The 19553-nt window shown below is 37.9% G+C and overlaps 1 protein-coding gene across 1 annotated transcript; it reads left to right on the top strand.

Annotated features, from left to right (window-relative positions):
- Window positions 1–1003: 1003 nt before the first annotated feature.
- eva1ba (eva-1 homolog Ba (C. elegans)) lies at window positions 1004–17487 on the top strand. Its single transcript, XM_067449570.1, has 4 exons — window positions 1004–1265; window positions 14999–15102; window positions 16613–16705; window positions 16803–17487. The coding sequence occupies exons 3-4, from the start codon at window positions 16639–16641 to the stop codon at window positions 17231–17233; spliced, it is 498 nt and encodes a 165-aa protein (XP_067305671.1). The 5' UTR covers window positions 1004–1265; window positions 14999–15102; window positions 16613–16638; the 3' UTR covers window positions 17234–17487.
- Window positions 17488–19553: the final 2066 nt, after the last annotated feature.

Genomic DNA, 19553 nt, shown 5'->3' with positions numbered 1-19553 from the left:
GTCTGGTTTTGTCCAGACTTGAGTACCACAGCGGTCACTGTGATTTTGCTGAGTAAATTTAGTTGATCCTAGAAGCACATTTCAGTCTGAAACCATAGGCCATATCCCTAACCCAACTCCAACCATCCCTAAAATCAGAAGGAAATGATTTTTCAATAAAAGATGTATAAAGCACCCAACCCTGGTTTAAAGCCTAAACTTAACATAAAGTGTAAACTTGTCCCTAAAATCTGATTGGTTGATTGGAATGTTATTCCAAGGTCCTTGAACATGTTGTACTTGTTGAAATTTCATTCATGGATATTTTAAAATGCTATTTATTGCTGTGATGGCAAAGTTGAATTTTCAGCATTATTACTCCAGTCTTCAGTGTCATGATCCCTAAGAAATTCTAATGTGTCTTTTCTAAATTATTCATTCCTTTAAAACAATTACTGACCCAAACTCTAATTGAATGGTAGTGTATGTGTCACAAATAGTTCTTTGTTAGTTTGAGGGTCCTGCTCATTAGCCTACTCCTAGAAGGGCTTTTACTCACTTTTGTGTTTTGCTACATACCACAGCAATCCAAGTATGTTACAAGTATTTGAAACCAATTAGTAAAACATAAAGTAACACACTCAGTTAAGTTTTGGCCGTGTTTAAATTGACAGTGACACTTTTTGAAAACAGTAGATTCAATGTAGGTATGTACTGCTTTCAATTATGATTATAGCTTGTAGCTTGGCATGCTACAATTTCGAAGTAGTTTCCCGAACAGTGAAGCAAACTCTCCTCTCTCAAAGGCTCTTTCATTCTTCTGTCTGTCATGTTTTATTCAGTGTGGAAAATCTTAGTTAATTGGTCTAGAGTTGGCTTTTCATGGCTGTTTCCTTAACAACAGGGGAAAGACCCTTTCGCCCTCCTTTTTTCTCTTCCCCAAACCCTGCCCATTTAAGGCTGGACCTCTTTTTTTCCCTTTTCCTCCCTCTCCCTCTCTCACTCTCTTTCCATGTCTTTCTCTCTTCTGCGTGTGAGGACTGTGACAGCTTTTCCTGCTGCTTAGCGAACGGCTGAAAGGGAGTGAACACACTGCAGCTTGTAACGCAAACTCATTACAAGCTGCAAACGAATGTACCACTGAGCGGTCATTGGACGGGACTGTAAAGACTCTTGTCAGTTTGGGCTGTGCAACGTATTGATACCATCAGCTCAGGACTAAACTTCCCAAGAAGTCTGATGAAGCGTGTGATGCTGTAGGAGAACCACTTTGCCATTTTTATGTGGTGAGTGTCTGACTTTCAGCATGCCATATTTAGTGATATTACTTGGTACAACTTTAGTAAACCTGTTGCACTGAGAGATGAGTAATAGTTCTCTAATGTTCTTCACCGCAAAAAGATCATTTTGTCTTGTTTTTCAGCAAAAATATCTAAACATCCTTAAAACAAGTTTACTTGAAGCAAAAGAGACTTAATTTGAGAAAAAATCTAATTAAGTTTAATTTTGTATCATTTTGTTTTTAAGCATAAACCTCGCTTCTATTATATCAGGAGCAATTTAGCTTTTTAAGAATAAAAAAAACTATATATATATATATATATATATATATATATATATATATATATATATATATATATATATATATATAATTTTAGACTTTTTAGCTGAAAAACAACACTTAGATACTAATATTCAATATTATACAACTATTATATAACTACATCTTCACAGAATTTATTTGTTTGTTTCTTTGTATATTTATTATGAATGTTGTAGATGGAACTCTGGCACATCTGTATGAATTTGTTGACTCATATGCTCATGAATCATGTCCTGTAATCATGTTATGATTTAGAAATATTCCAATCAGAGATGTCATCTGTGCAGATGGAAGTTATTTGAGATAATTTTGCACTCATTGAGAGTGTATATGTTTCCCTTCATGAGAGTTCAAGTCCTGGACAGAAGCATCCTTAATTGAGTTACGTTAGGGCTAGAGCTGCAGCTATAAATTGGTTAATGTTTTATCATTATAAAAATAAACACCCAGGCTCATTGTGTGCTTATCTGCGGGAAGGTCAATAATAATGTAATGTGACCAGGCAGTTGAGGTGAGGGATTCATGCATGGCTGATGTTTTCTTCAAACAAAAAGGGGTTTTCCTGTACAAGAGGCAAGAGAGTAGTAAAAAGTGTTTGCATGCCACACCTTTTCAGTCATAAAATAAACCATTTAAATATACTTTTGACAGGAAAATCTATTCAAAGTCTCGCACATTTGAACAGCTGATTGTTAAAGTCTTTGTTTGTTTTGGCATGCAATGTTAGTTTGATTTATATCCCGATAGAGAGATGTGCAAAACTCGCAGCTGCTTTTTGTTTAGAGATGGCTGACTTGTGTTCAAATCCGTTCAACCCTGCCCTGAGCATCTGCTCTCCTCCGCAAACCCTCTCTACCGTTGTTCAGCGAGCCACCTTATCTTCTTGAGTTAACGGTCTGTAGATTTGGAGGGAGGTCAGAGGTCAACCTCTGCTCTATCTGCCTCTATAAGTCCTGCTGTATCCGCATTTCTGAGATGAAAAGATAGACTACCACACATATCCACAAAATATTGTGCTGCATAATCATAGAAAGTATTATAAAAGTGTCATTAAAGTGATTCCTATGGCTTTTTATATTTTCATATATGATATGATATGATACATTACAGTCTTCTTAAGACCTAAAGGATACTTCACCCAAGAATGAAAATCCTGTCATCATCATTTACATCATTTATAACCCTCAAGTTGTTCCAAACCTGAATGAAATTATTTCTTCTGCTGCACACAAAGGCAGATATTTGGAAGAACAAACAATTCTTTCAAACATTCTTCCAAATATCTTCCTTTGTGTACAGTAGAATATACAGGTTTGTACAGGCTTGGAATAACTTGAGGGAGAATAAATGATGACAGAATATTCATTTTTGGGTGAACTATCTCTTTATGCTTTGTGAAAGGAACAGACCAAAATGTATCACATTATTATTAGTATTATTAAATTCACTAATTATCTTCACTTCCACTCTCAAATCCATTGTGTTGTTATTTTATTAATTAGCCACATTCGTCAATGGCGTCCACATGCATTTTTGTAGTCTGAATTGGTCCCTGAAGCTCTGAAATGGACAATTTTCATATAAAGTAATTTCTACAGCTTTATCCCGCAAATGAGTCAGCTCTGCCCTGAAGGCAGAGAATATGCAAGGATTTGGGCTTTACTATGCCTTATCTGAGTTTGATTGATTCAGAGGAATATTTATACTGAAACTCCTTTTGCTCTGAGGGATTGAAATGTTTAATGACTATGTCAGTCTGTGCTTTTAAACACCTCCCAAACATTCTTTCTCTCCCCCATGTCTGTTTTTATGAGCTTGTGGATTTTGATTGAGAGAATAAATCCCCAAACCCAAATAATACAGCAAACCCCAGATAATATAGCACAAAAACTAATTTAAGTGGAATACATTCGTACAGTGAATGCCACTGGCTTGATTAGCAAACACACTTTAGTGTCAATCTCCGTTTTATGGAGCAATATTATATTTTGATTTAAGACATTTGATGAGTCAGAGTGAAGATAATCAGTGTAATAATAATAATAATGATAATGATAATAATAATACTAATAATAATGTGAAACATTTTGGTCTGTCCTTTCACAAAGCATAAAGAGATCACTCAAAAATGAATATTCTGTCATCATTTATTCTCCCTCAAGTTGTTACAAGCCTGTACAAACCTGTTTATTCTACTGTACACAAAGGAAGATTTTTGGAAGAATGTTTGAAACAACATGTTCGTTCCTCCAAATATCTGCCTTTGTGTGCAGCAGAAGGTTTGGAACAACTTGAGGATTATAAATGATGACAGGAGTTTCATTTTTGGGTGAACTATCCTTTAGGTTTTAAGAAGACTGTCATTTATCATATATGATAATACCAAAAGCCATATAGGAATCACTTTAATGACACTTTTATAATACTTTATACATCTTTCCATTTCATTCTATGAAGCAATTTTACAGTCAAGGATAGTTAGTAAAGCCATTGAAATCAGACTGAACATGGCTGTATGCTCTTCTAATTGGCATTTATCAAAGTTTTTGGTACACACACATCCATCCCAACCTTGTGCTAAATATCTATAGGCAGGATGGGGTTAACAATGCCCACCCACCCATGGGAAAGATGGACCACATGTTTTGTGTCGTACAGTAATCAGAGGGCCTGTGTAATGGATCCAGCATGTTTCTAGGGATCTGCAAAGGCCTCCAGGCTCAGATCGATCTGCAGATGAGATCATTGCTCTATTTGTGGAGCTTTGGAACTGGGATCACCTGAGGGTTAGTCGGCCCATCACCCACACACTCTCAGTGCTTTCACACTGAACCCAAGCAAGCAGAAACAAGGCTGCAGATGCACGGGATTAATTAAATCCAAATCACTCCCACTCTCATATTCATAATAGGTCTCCTTAGGGTTTTAAAACTAAAACAAGTCTTAATTGCTTTTATTTTAGAATTTAAGGAATGGGTAGAGATTGTGTTGTGTTCTCACAGTACATTCCCATGTCGATTGTTTTGACCCTGTTGACCCTTATGGTGGATAGAGCCGAAGATTAGGGTCCATGAAAAGTCTTGTTCTACTCTGCATTTGCATAGAAAACTTTTGAGGATCTTTGGCTCCATTGACACACACATCTGGTCCACATTAACACCCAAGAGCGCAGCCCTCAGCCACAAAACCCCCACTGACACCACGGGCTGGCAAATACTCCCTCTCTTATATTAAGATCATTGAATGGTACCAAACACCCAACTTGAAAATAACCTGACAAAGGGACTTTTAACTTTTAGAAGCATTATGGAAGATTCTGACAAGCTCATTGTGTGCAGCTGAATTCATTAGCCTTGAAATTCTTTCATTATTACTTTAATTTTTGGTTCACATGTTTAAAAACTGTTATGCATTTAAACAATCTATAATATTTGAAAAGCAAAGAGAGAACCTCAAACTTTTCATACTAGTAGCGGGCTGGTCATGTGATCAATGAACATAACTGTCTCATATAAAATTATTCTAATATACCGATTTGATGCTCAAGATAATTATATTGTTAGTATCAATGCTGAAAGCTGGTTAATATTTTTATGGAAACCATGATATTTTTTTCAGGGTTCTTTGATAAACAGGAAGTTCAAAGAAATAGCATTATACATTTTTAACAGTAGTGTATATATTTTACTTGGCTATTGATATGACTAGACTGTGGTTTTAAAAAAAACTAAAACAAAAATGATCAGAAGTACAAGTTTAACTATAAGTTTAGATTGGTAAAACTTTTTAAAGGGTTAGTTCACCCAAAAATTCTCTCATTAATTACTTACCCTAATGTCGTTTGACACCCGTAAGACCTCCGTTCATCTTCGGAACACAAATGAAGATATTTTTGTTGAAATCCGATGGCTCAGACAGGCCTTCATTGACACCAATGTAATTTCCTCCCTCAAGACCCATAAAGGCACTAAAGACGTCGTTACAAAGCCCATCTCACTTCAGTAATTCTACAATAATTTTATAAAGCGATGGAATAGTTTTTGTGCGCAAAAAAAATGAAATAACGACTTATATAGTGGTGGGCCAAATTCAAAACAAAGTTTCGAACAGTTATTTAGAATCAGCGTATCGATTCAGGATTCGGATCACCAATGTCATGTGATTTCAGCAGTTTGGCAGTTTAACACACGCGATCTGAATTATGAATCGATACGCTTTGTAACAACGCCTTTAATACTTTTTATGGGTCTTGAGAGAGGAAATTACATTGGTGTCAATGAAGGCCTGTCTGAGCCATCGGATTTCAACAAAAATATCTTCATCTGTGTTTCGAATATGAACGGAGGTCTTACGGGTGTCGAACTAACCCTTTAATGAGGGAAAAAGGACCATTATACAGTGAGGTTTGTGCAGAGAGCTTTGTGCACTTGAGGAAATTCAACATAGGAGCTTGTGTTCATTTAGTCTCCTCTTTCTCGACTGGCATGCGTTTTTAGGGTCAACTCCACATTTGATGCAGGGGTCAAGAATCTGATAGTAACCACATGTATGACTTGGCTTCAAATGAAATATCCCCCTCGGTAAGAGCTACTGGCAGGAAACAATCCAAATGAGTTACACGGTTTAATCCGCTGGATTCTATCTTCAAGAGAAACAAGAAAGAAAGACACTATACACTGCTTTGGAAATGTGAAGGTGAGATCCATGCCTGTAAAGGAGCTCAAGCTATTTCATGTAGGGAATGCTTTTACCATTCCAACCTCCTGAGCAGTTTAACAAGCCACACAGCCGGTAGAAATGTGTCCAAGTTTATTGGTTGGACAGTTACCCTCCCCTTCGAGGTTTTGGAACTTACATTGAGCTGCTACTTTTGATTTGTTGAGAGGATTCTGGACATGGTTGGTGTTCAGGTGAATCTGGCTGATGGGAGAAATGAGACACGAGGGACTACATGCTGACTGAGAGGTTGAATAGTCAGTGCTTCTACGATGCTTTTTGGATGGTTGTTTATGGAAAAATTCAAGATTATGAGGACGTTGGGGTTGTAGCGTTCTGCCAAATGCAAAAAAGCAATGTTTCAAATGTATTTTTAGGGACACATTTGACCCCCTCCCCTCAATTCCTTTTTATAACATAGTTGTTTATGAGATAATAGGAAAACATTTTCTTTCTCCCTTTTATAGTGAACTTTTCATTATAGAAGCATAGATAGTCCTCGTAGCAACTCCAGTCAAGATAAAGTTTTCTACTGAGGCTGACAGCATTAAATAGTCATTAAGAGTATTTTGTATATTGAGATTGCCTCCTCTAGGCTGTCCACCGTTTGGGAATAGTTTAGCGAGACAAAGAAACCCAATTAAATTTAGATTCAAAGTTCTGTATCAGTCACCAAGCCCATTGCCAAGAAGACCACAAGTGGTTCAGCCAGTATGCCAGGAAATTCCAGTGGCTGAAAGAACATTTCTAAGTATCAAAAATATCCATCTGTTTGTTTTGGCTGGCGCTGTGTCATATGAACGAAAAGGCTGCACTGGCTGCTCAAGCCATGTTTTTCTTTTGATATTGGAGGATTCAATTATAGCCTTTAATGTCATAGAGTAAATTCCGTTCATGCTTTGTGATTATATTTTTGAGTGCTTTACAATGAAGGAGTCGTTCAGTCAGGTTGTTTTATGACTGATGTTTTTTTCCCTCATGGTGAAGACTGAAGCTTCTGTTCAACGATTAACAGAAAGAGGAATCGCTCCACAGGTCTTGGTGCTATCACTCTGTCCCCTACAAATCATCCACTTACACTCTTTATTTGGACAGACAACTTAATGTGAAAAACAGAGGAACAAATCGGGGGTGTTGTTTAGGTTGATGGAGACTGATCCAGGGGAAGGAAATGCTATTGTGGTCTTCTTGGAAAAGACGAGAGTTATCACCAGATATGACAGTGTCTGGATTCCCTCCGTCTTTCCAATTTCTTTAAACAAACAACAAAATGAGAATTTCTGGCCTTTTCCCAGGATTTGTTATATAGGCACAAAGTTTGTATTGGCATTCGTTTGCACTTTCTTTATTAAAACAACTAGTAAGTGTAGTGCTAAACATAGTTTCTAAATCATATTAATGCATGGTTTCTTTATCTGGATTTTTTTTTTTCATCTCTCAAAATAATACTGTATGATCTGTGTGCCTTTCCAATCTGCAAAGCAAGTTTAAGCCTGAGCAATGGACTGTAGTCGGGGTAGACGGCATATTTTACATGAATTAGAATTAAAGGGGTGATGACATGGAGTTGATTTATTATTGTAATGCTCCTCGAGGTTCATTTATGATGGTAATAAAGTTTTGCACACAATATATACATATTGTGTGTATGTGTATATATATATATATATATATATATATATATATATACACATATATATATATATACACACAGTCTTGTTCAAAATAATAGCAGTACAATGTGACTAACCAGAATAATCAAGGTTTTTCGTATATTTTTTTATTGCTACGTGGCAAACAAGTTACCAGTAGGTTCAGTAGATTCTCAGAAAACAAATGAGACCCAGCATTCATGATATGCACGCTCTTAAGGCTGTGCAATTGGGCAATTAGTTGAAAGGGGTGTGTTCAAAAAAATAGCAGTGTGGCATTCAATCACTGAGGTCATCAATTTTGTGAAGAAACAGGTGTGAATCAGGTGGCCCCTATTTAAGGATGAAGCCAACACTTGTTGAACATGCATTTGAAAGCTGAGGAAAATGGGTCGTTCAAGACATTGTTCAGAAGAACAGCGTACTTTGATTCAAAAGTTGATTAGAGAGGGGAAAACCTATAAAGAGGTGCAAAAAATGATAGGCTGTTCAGCTAAAATGATCTCCAATGCCTTAAAATGGAGAGCAAAACCAGAGAGACGTGGAAGAAAACGGAAGACAACCATCAAAATGGATAGAAGAATAACCAGAATGGCAAAGGCTCAGCCAATGATCACCTCCAGGATGATCAAAGACAGTCTGGAGTTACCTGTAAGTACTGTGACAGTTAGAAGACGTCTGTGTGAAGCTAATCTATTTTCAAGAATCCCCCGCAAAGTCCCTCTGTTAAAAAAAAGGGCATGTGCAGAAGAGGTTACAATTTGCCAAAGAACACATCAACTGGCCTAAAGAGAAATTGAGGAACATTTTGTGGACTGATGAGAGTAAAATTGTTCTTTTGGGGTCCAAGGGCCACAGGCAGTTTGTGAGACGACCCCCAAACTCTGAATTCAAGCCACAGTACACAGTGAAGACAGTGAAGCATGGAGGTGCAAGCATCATGATATGGGCATGTTTCTCCTACTATGGTAACTTGTGGGGTGATATCAAAAATGCTGTTTCTGAAGCAAAACCAAGAAATGTGAATGAATTGTGGAATGTTGTTAAATAATCATGGAGTGGAATAACAGCTGAGAGGTGCCACAAGTTGGTTGACTCCATGCCACACAGATGTCAAGCAGTTTTAAAAAACTGTGGTCATACAACTAAATATTAGTTTAGTGATTCACAGGATTGCTAAATCCCAGAAAAAAAAATGTTTGTACAAAATAGTTTTGAGTTTGTACAGTCAAAGGTAGACACTGCTATTTTTTTGAACACACCCCTTTCAACTAATTGCCCAATTGCACAGCCTTAAGAGCGTGCATATCATGAATGCTGGGTCTCATTTGTTTTCTGACAATCTACTGAACCTACTGGTAACTTGCTTGCCACGTAGCAATAAAAAATATACTAAAAACCTTGATTATTCTGGTTAGTCACATTGTACTGCTATTATTTTGAACAAGACTGTATATATATAAATATACATAATAACTCTAAAACATTCTGGGTAAAAAAACAACCCAATGTTGGGTCAAATATGGACTAACCCAGCAATTGAGTTACTTTAACCAAGCATTTTTAGAGTGTGTGTGTGTGTATATATATATATATAACTTTTTTACCATCATAAATGAACCTCGAGTAATTCTAATTACCCCTATAATTCTAATTCATGTAAAATATGGCATCTACCCCGACTAAAGTCCATTGCGCAGGCTTAAACTTGAGCAATAGACTATATATATAAGATGCATAAAAACCATGATTTAAAGACAAAGCATTGTGAGATCAGTTACTTTTTTTACTTTTGTGATGAATATCTATAAATTCGGAGTGGTGATTGGCTTCTGTGGTTAGAGAGTATGCTTTTCCGTCATCAGATTTTGATCTTTTCTCTTTTAATTCGATCACTGCGCTGTATTATGCATGAGATTGCTTACAGCTGAGAATTCAAATGTCACAAAAGACATTTCAGCAGACCGTTATGTTCACTTCTTCCTGTTCAGCGTTCTGCGCATCCACTCAAAAAGCTTGCATAGATTTAAAAATGTTTTGCCTCTTGTTAAGTTTAATGAATTCAAATTAGCTAAAGAAACATAATTATTTTTAAATATTTTATCACAGCTTAATTGTGTTCATTTGACTATAATTTACTTAATTTGTGTTAAAACTACATGAATAATTTTTGTTGAAAACTAACTGGGCAGTGGATCTGTAGTTCCCAGCATGCTTTGCAAGGGACTGCATTAGGAGAGTACATTTAGGGATTAAAGGTGCACTGTGTAAATTTAAAGGCATCTGCAGTGAGGTTGTGAATTGAATTTCGAAGCACAGGGAAAACCTACAGTGGTCGCACAGGACAAGAATGTCATTTGAGACAGCAGAGAGTAGCTAGTGCTCTGTAGAGAAGTTTGTTCGTTTAGGGCTGTAGAAACATGCCGGCACAAAATGGCGATTTCACTGTAAGGGGACCCGCGGCGTGTGTGTAGATAGAAATGGCTTTTTCTAAGGAAATAAAAACGTTAACGGTTCATTATGTAAGGTCTTTATACCACTGAAAACATAGTTATGTATATTACATTTCTGTCAATACATACTCCTAAATACTACGCACTTACACACCTTTAAAGTGTTATTTTATGTTTTTCAGTGAATGGAAAGATGTTGTCAGGTAATGCTAGTGTTTAATGTCCAGTTATGTTGGATATTTAGATGAGTTTCTGTAATCTTGTTGAATTTTGTAGTTACCATTAAGAAGAGTGCCACCTGTGTTTAGGCTGTGACACTCAGTGATCTATTTCACAAATATTTTATTATTTGTTTATTATAGTAAGTTCATTATAGCATTCATTCCAATTAAATGTTTTAATTTCAGTTTGACAAGCATAACATGTAATTTTATAAATATATACATTTAATTTAAACTGAATGAAATTAGGTTAGACCAACTAAATTACACTGGCCCAAAATGAGTTAAACTCAATTAAATTAAAGGGTTAGTTAACCCAAAAATAAAATTGATGTCATTAATGACTCACCCTAATGTCGTTCCACACTCGTAAGACCTTCCGTGTGTGTGCTCAATCCTAAAAAATAAAGATTCAAATGATTGTGAATCAGTGAATCGATTCATGATTTGGATCGCGTGTCAAACTGCTGAAATCACATGACATTGGAGGTACAAATACCTCTTAAGGCAAATGTGATTTCTCATGTCATGACAACTTTTAAATACACCTTTTATGTTCCACAGAAGAAACAAAGTCACATGGATCATAGTGTGAATCGGTTTAATATTTTTTTCATCAAAAAATTCAGATTTTTTTTTTTTAAATCATAATTTCAACAAAAAATATTAAGCATAAGAACTGTTTTTAACATTGACAATAATAATAAATGTGAAACTGACAGAATTTCTGAAGGATCATGTGACACTGAAGACTATCATGCTGAAAATTCAGCTTTGCCATCACAGGAGTAAATGTTTTTTTAAAGGGGGGGTGAAATCCTGTTTCATGCATACTGAGCTTTTTACACTGTTAAAGACATGGATTCCCATCCTAAACATAGACAAAGTATCAAAAACTAATGTTGGACGTTTGATGGAGTATTTCTGTGTCAAAAATACTCCTTCCGGTTTCTCACAAGTTTCGGAGAGTTTTTTTCGAGTATGGGTCAGCTTGACGTCGATAGAGCGGAAGGTCCTTGTATGGGCCGTACGGGCTCTTCTCCCGGTAAGGTGCGCGCGCGTGTCACTAGAGCGAGAGGAAATGCACGCCCATAAACACTCGCTCAGCTGCAGATCCAGTCGTCCGTGAACACTTATGTCGTTATAGTCCGCACCGCGCTCCACTTTATTCCTATGGGTGACATCAAGAGACTTCAACGCTTCAGCACAGCATTCCAGGAAGGCAGCGCTGCATTTGAACCGATTTGAACGCAGAAATGACAGGAAGCTTCACAACATCGCTTCAGTCGCGTCGCAAAGTGGATTTCCACGGTCACTGCTGTCGGGACTTCACCAAATCATACCAAAGAAGTGTGTTTTTGATGGAGCGGTCCCAGCGATAAAGGTTCGGTCCTGCTTTGGAAGCAGTTGGTGAGTAAAACTGCTTTAAAGGGGGGGTGAAACACTCAGTTTCAGTCAATCTCATGTCAATCTTGAGTACCTATAGAGTAGTATTGCATCCTTCATATCTCCGAAAAGTCTTTAGTTTTATCATATTTATAAAAGAAATATGGGCTGTACCGAGTCTTTCCGGAAAAAACCGAGCGCCTGGAGGCGTATCGTGTGGGCGGAGCTAAAGAATGACAAGAGCGCAAAGCGATGACGTCCTCAAGCGTGGAGAAACCCATCTATCTCAGCTAATACAGATAATGATCCACAATCAAATCTGAGGCTGAAATAAATTGAACAGGAGAAACAGCAACATCAGGATGTCCGTCTCTGTGGTATGTACTGTATTTAGGGGCCTTTGTGTGCAGTTTATGAGGACATGATTCGGTTTATGGACTATTGTATGTGACTAGACCTTAGAGGTAGCAAGCAAAACGGTTTTGCACGTCAGAGTCAGAATAGTGTAACGTTATACAGAACAACAATGGAGTAACCGTTAGCGCATTTGAATGACGAAGCACGCGATCGTATCGTTTACTGATGTTTACTCATGCGACGGTAGCCAATAGCAGAGACATTTGAAGTTGATTTACTCACCGGCATCTTCCAAAGCAGGACCGCTCTGTCAAAAACACACTTCTTTGGTATGATTTGGTGAAGTCCTGTGACAGCAGTGACCGTGGAAATCCACTTTGCGACGTGACTGAAGCGATGTTGTGAAGCTTCATTTCTGCGTTCAAATCGGTTCATATGTAGCGCTGCCTTCCCGGAATGCTGTGCTGAAGCGCTGAAGTCGCTCGACGTCACCCATAGGAATAAAGTGGAGCGCGGCGCGGACGACTGGATCTGCAACTGAGACTGAGAGTGTTTACAGCGTGCATTTCCTCTCTCTCCCTCTAGCCACGCGCGCGCGCACCCTTCCGGGAGAAGAGCCCATACGGCCCATACAAGGACCTTCCGCTCTATTTAACGTCAAGTAGACCCATACTCGAAAAAAACTCGCCGAAACTTGTGAGAAACCTGAAGGATTATTTTTGGCACAGAAATACTCCATCAAACGTCCAACATTAGTTTTTGAAACTTTGTCTATGTTTAGGATGGGAATCCACGTCTTTAACAGTGTAAAAAGCTCAGTATGCATGAAACAGCATTTCACCCCCCCTTTACATGTCTGTGCTGTTGGCTATCGTCGCGTGAGTAAACATCAGTAAACGACACGATCGCGTGCTTCGTCATTCAAATGCGCTAACGGACTCCATTGTTGTTCTATGTATAACGTTACACTAGTCTGACGTGCAAAACCGTTTTGCTTGCTACTGCTAAGGTTTAGTCGCATACAATAGTCCATAAACCGAATCATGTCCTCATAAACTGCGAGTAAAGACACACAAATGTTGACAGGCCACTAAATACAGTACATACCACAGAGACGGACGTCCTGCTGTTGCTGTTTCTCCTGTTCAATTTATTTCAGCCTCAAATTTGATTCTGGATCATATATCTATTAGCTGAGATCGATAGCCATGGGTTTCTCCACGCTTGAGGACGTCACCTCTTTGTTCGCACTCGTCATTCTTTAGCTACGCCCACACGTTACGCCTCCAGGCGCTCTTTTTATTCCGGAAAGACTCGGTACAGCCCATATTTCTTTAATAAATATAATAAAACTAAAGACTTTTCGGAGATATGAAGGATGCAATACTACTCTATAGGTACTCAAGATTGACATGAGATTAACTGAAACTGAGTGTTTCACCCCCCCTCCCACCTTTAAATAAATAGCTTTGGTGAATCGAGTCAACTTTATTTATATAGCGCTTTTACAACGCAGCGTCACAGTGTTAAACAGGACAATATTGTAACAAAATTTGATTCGACTGTACAGACAAACGGTGATGTTATCAGCTTATTTCAATTGATCATATAGCGACAATGTGGGCAGATCAGTAAAATAGTTGATACAGTTAACTTAGTAATTAATTTTATTTGGATATTTGAGCATAAGGAACATCTTACACAGACTTTTGAACTGTTGTTTCATGATACAATACAAATAACAGCTCAAGGAACCTAACTTCATAAGGGGGCACCAACAAGTTATTTTTAAGGGTCCTTCTAAAAGAAAAACTGCACCTTCACTTCAGCCATGCTCCTATAGTTAGCTCCAACTAATAATGTTCCCTGAGCCCCAGATATCAGAACATAACATACATTGGTATTTTCCCCTGCAACATCTGCTTTGGAGAACATGAGGTCAGAGAAAGAAAACCGCTGGTGTTGGAGTGACAGGATTGCATGGCAAGAGGCCTGCAAATAATTTCCTCCTCAGGGGAAAACAAAACACAAACAAAACAACACGGCAGGTTAATGGGTGTTTAGACGGTCTTTAAACATGTCTCCAGCTGCCATTAGATTGCCACTTAGATTCCACTTAGATTTTTTACCTCAATTCTTCATGTTAAGAGCTTTCAAGAGTCAGCAAGATCCAAATCGGCACTGCAAACAAAGGGGCTTTACTAAACCAACTCAAACTTTCCATTTGAAAGAAACCTCCTGCTTTGCACATTTTTCACACCATCTATATGAAATGTGGGCCTAATGTCTAGAATAAGTAGCACACACTAAATAGGCTTGTACTTCGAAGTGTATAAAGAAACATTTTTTCATGATGCTTCTGTTCAGGCAGTTCACACTGTGATTTATTTTTCTAACTCAATTCACTAATGACTCATTCATCATGTGGATACCCATCTCAGATATGATTTATTGCATTTTCATCGGTGACACGTGAGTCTGTTTTAGACTTTTCGATCTCGAGCTGACTTCCTGTGTGCGCAGTACAAACTTTCACCTGTCATTTGTTTGCACTGCAAATGCCTCAGTGATTTTAGATGTGATGTAGTTTGACATCTGTGTGTGTGTGTGTTTTCTTTTGTCATTGTATAGACGAAGGCCTAAGATAATCAGTGGACACAGGCGGAACCACAGTGAGAAGCTTGATCCATCTGAAACAACAGTGCGTCATGAGGAGAAACTGACTGCTTTATATGGTATAGGAAAACTTATACCTCAAATTTGGTTTGTTCTTCACACAAAGTTATGATATGGCGTGTTTTATTGTCCTTTATCGATCTTGAAAAGTTAATCTTCTTAAGCGCAAACTGTTATGATAATGAGAGATTTCTTAGTTATATATAAGTGCATTTGAATCGCTGAGTGTGATGCAAGGATTTCACAGACAGAGAACAATGGTGATTGAGAAAAGCCAAAGTCAGCAGGAAGTTCTGTATGACTGTAGTGGATGGGATTAAAAAAAAGAAGTGGGGTGGGGTAGGGGTTCCACAGGAAGTGTGGTAAGATCCGGCAGGCGCACATGACCCCAGGTCTTTCATTTTCTGTGGCGCCTGCTATCAGTGTGGATTGAGATGGGAAGCAGGCGCAGAACTGTCATAGGGAGGATATATTTGTTTGGGGCTGTAAATATAACCTCCGTAAACTCTTGCCCTCATACTGTATGTGAGGGTGTGGCAGCTTTGGAAATATGAGTCTTCCTTGGGAGTTCACAGTTAGAAGGGAAAAGAGTCAGAGAGGAAATACACTACAGGAAAGGAAAAAGCTGCAGATGAATTTGGATGGACGTCATTAGGGAAGAGAATGGTATCATGTCCTTTATTCCAATAAAAAACAGTCTGACTGTTGGCTACACACATTTAATGGAGAAGGAAATGGGCCCCACTAGCTGCTGGCAATAGTGACCTTTCAACCTCACAAAGGGGCTTACATGGATGGACTGTAGACTTTAAAGATGTTTAGACATGTTTAGTGAATAGAATGGATATTTTTACTGACTATACACACAAAAGGGGCATAACATTACGACCTGATAATTGTGTTGTTCCCCCTTTGGCTGCCAAAACAGCCCTGACCTGTCGAGGCATGGATTCTACTAGAACTCTACTAGTTGTGTCTTGGTATGGGGTATCTATGTTAGCAGCAGATCCTTTAAGTCCTGTAAGTTGCATGGTGGGGCCTCCATGGATCGGACTTGTTTGTTCAGCACATCCCACGGATGCTCGACTGGGATGAGATCTGGGGAATTTGGAGGCCAAGTCAACACCTCAAACTTGTTGCTGTGCTCCTCAAATCATTCCTGATTCTGTTTTATACACACACACACACACTGTCTCTGTACTGCCTCTTATAGTGCAAGAGAATTGTAGTAGCTATGTGATTGTTTCAAAAGTGAAAGTATCAAACTGAGCATTTTGTCCAAAGAAGCTTGACCTTTGGCATAGTTTTTTTTTTTTTTGGTCTAAAAATCTTTTTGAGCTTTGAATTCCAAAAGATTTTTTTTTTTTAAAGATACTGACAATTTAATAATATAAATATTTTACAACTCATTTTACCTCTAAAAAAAATCAGAACCAACAATACTGATTAAAAAAAGTATTCTTTGTAGTGTTTTGACTTGGGACCGTCAGAAAACACCCAGATTATATTAGCAGTGCTCTAGCAAGCACTGCTCACAATATTATTTTCACATTTGTTTTTATCCGGTAGGTTTGGAAACACAGGAAAAAGCCAGGATGAATGTGAAAAGGAAGGAGATGGATTTCTTGAGCAACACTATTGCTGCTTATGCTCACATTAAAGGTCAGAACTTTTCCCATGTTTAATATTTTTAATGTGGAGAAAATCGATATGGAGATACTTAAATTACTAAACCAGACTTATTTCCCACTCTATCCAGCCAATCCAGAGAGTTTCGGCCTTTACTTCGTCATCGGCGTCTGTTTTGGCCTGGTGCTCACTTTATGCCTCCTGGTCATCCGGATTTCCTGCAAGCCTCGTACCACTGTGGCGCCCTCCACGCCGGAGAAAAAACAGCTCAAAGACTACAGTGAGGAGGAAGAAGACGAGGAAAGCGATGATGATGAGGAGGAAGATGCAAGAGGCCTGGAGTCCCCCGTCCGGCACAGCGCCACAGAGATCCCTGTAAGCAACCACCTCATCACGCCGGATGGGACTCTGAGCAGGAACGTGTTCACCTCAGCCGAGGAGCTGGAGCGGGCACAGCGATTGGAGGAAAGGGAGAGGATCATCAGGGAAATCTGGAGAAATGGACAGCCGGATATCCTGGGAACAGGCACGGGCACTATCGGAAGAGTGCACTACTACTAATGCTCCCAAAAACTCCTGGACATAAACTTAAGCCATTTCACTGCTTGAGTGCAGTACTCTGCAAAACTGTTATTGGACGGTGTTTCCATGTTTTTTTATTATACGTTGGACTGATGTTATTGTAATCCTACAGAACATGGGTACAGCTGTTCCGTATGCAGCCTTTGGACTGGGCAAGTTGCTGTCAGTCCCCCAGTTATGGTGCTTATTAAAAAGTCATACCGACTTTGATGTCTGAGTTGATGGTTTAAAAATGTTTTTGTGACTTGTATGTGATATTTACAAGCTCACAGAAAGCAAATGCACTTTTGCACTATTCCGGTTATTGCTTGGTTTCAGCTATTTTTGTAATTTAAAAACAATCCCCCATGTAAGACATGTCAAGCCTTAACTCAAAGATTATAAACCGGCAGAGCAATTTAAATAGGAATGCAAAATTCAACATAGACAAGAAAATTATTTTCATGATCTATACTATTTTGTCTAAATAAATTAAATATAAAACACAAAATCAATCATCTTAAATGCTACAAAGTGTAGTGTACAATATGAAAATAGGATATTTACTATGATATTCGCTAAATATTACATTGTTAAAGGTACATTATTTAACTTTTTTTTCCAAAATGAACTAGATTTAAATAAGTCAGTACATCATCAATACTTCTTCCAAATGTTTTTGACTTTTGGTAATCCTTTTATGTGTTCATTTTTTAGACCTGTCGGGATGGTTTTCGCTGGAAATTGCATACACGCTCCTCTGTGCGTGTCTCCTCATGTCCATAGAGAAACATTTATGGCTACTTTGACGCATGTATGGTGCGGGATTAACACAGGTTAGTCGTCACAACGAGCAAGAAAGGTCGACATGGAGAATTTTAAACCTCCGGAGAATCACCAGTTGCGGGAAAAAAAGAAAAAGAGAGAGAATGTGACCTCGTAATAAAACAAGAATCAACATTGGCTAGGCTTTTCAAAAATGTAATTTTTATTACTCTACAGGTAAGAATTGTTATTAAACTGATAAATTGCCATTTGTTGCTCTCGAACAGAGTTTATTGTAAAGTGATATCTATTGTAAAGGCTCATTTGAATATTGTTGTAGTACTGAGCTACAGCAATAATAGATAAGTACCGTATCTATTATTGGTTATAGCTTCAGTAACATCTTCAGCTCAGCCTGAGATCCTTTCCATCTAAACTGGCTATATCTCATAGGCCAATTAGTAAATGTTTTATGAGCAGTAGGATAACCATATTCATCCGCACAATCACGCAGAGCTGAAGTGCAACCAAAACAACGTTCTTCTGCAAAATGCATGCAGTTTAGTTTTTTAATCGCTAGAAGGCCAAAAGTTACATAGTGTACCTTCAATGTTAATTTGAGCGTTAATGAATAATAGTATAATGATATTATATATATATATATAGGCAAATGACCATAAATTAAACATCCAAAACTGACCAATATAAATACATTTTTAAAAATCCTAATATAAATTGTGCATTCCTAAATATAGCCTGAAATCATCCTCAAAATAGGTCATGCTCTCAGGATCTCAAGTAACAGATTTATAGCAATCAGCCGATGTGTTGATTTTCCAATAAGACTTCTATGATAAAACTCTCATACACCTACATGAATAGATGTGTGTGACATATCAAATGGCATAATTGCACACCTGATTATTCAGATATTCAAATACATTTTGATACATTTCAGGGCTGTTTTGGCATTACCATCAATCCTCTACAATTAGCACTTTTGTCATTAAAAAGTGCAACACTGTGCTAAACAGACCAAAACCAATGTTTATATGGGCATCTCGCCTTTCGCGTTCAAATTACATATGCTTATCAACTGGATGTTATAGCATTATTGTTTAACCCCTTAAGTGTCACTGGCCCACCGGTGGGCCCATTTGCCACTTCATGTTTAAAACAATATATCCTATATTTGTCCTGATCTAATGTTGACAAACTATATATCATTCGAAAGCTTACGAAGTCAAGATTCATCCTGTGCAACCCGATTTGAAATCGGACCTTGCGTTACCATGGAAACGGTGCTCTAAATTATTCTAGCGGGCTCCTCCCCAAGTGGCGTTGTCATGTTTCATATTTATTTAACATATTTATTTAATTTATAATAAAAACCTTTTCTAATCTTGACAAAACGCATATCGTCGGAAAGGTCTTAGTCTCACGGATCTATATCTGCAAACTGTTTTGTGATATTTACACAAAAATATATACATTTGACACAGGAAATTGCATTTAAAAAAATCAATGGAATTTAAATGACACCCGGTGGCTATTT

This window comes from Pseudorasbora parva, chromosome 7, assembly GCF_024679245.1.
Source record: "Pseudorasbora parva isolate DD20220531a chromosome 7, ASM2467924v1, whole genome shotgun sequence".
Lineage (NCBI taxonomy): Eukaryota > Metazoa > Chordata > Actinopteri > Cypriniformes > Gobionidae > Pseudorasbora > Pseudorasbora parva.
The sequence above is the reverse complement of the archived record's forward strand: the minus strand, read 5'-3'. Positions and strand labels throughout refer to the sequence as shown.

Coding starts and splice junctions, on each gene's coding strand:
- eva1ba (XM_067449570.1), top strand. CDS start 16,639: ATGAATGTGAAAAGGAAGGAGATGGATTTCTTGAGCAACACTATTGCT. Junction 16,706..16,802: donor TGCTTATGCTCACATTAAAG/GTCAGAACTTTT, acceptor CACTCTATCCAG/CCAATCCAGAGAGTTTCGGC.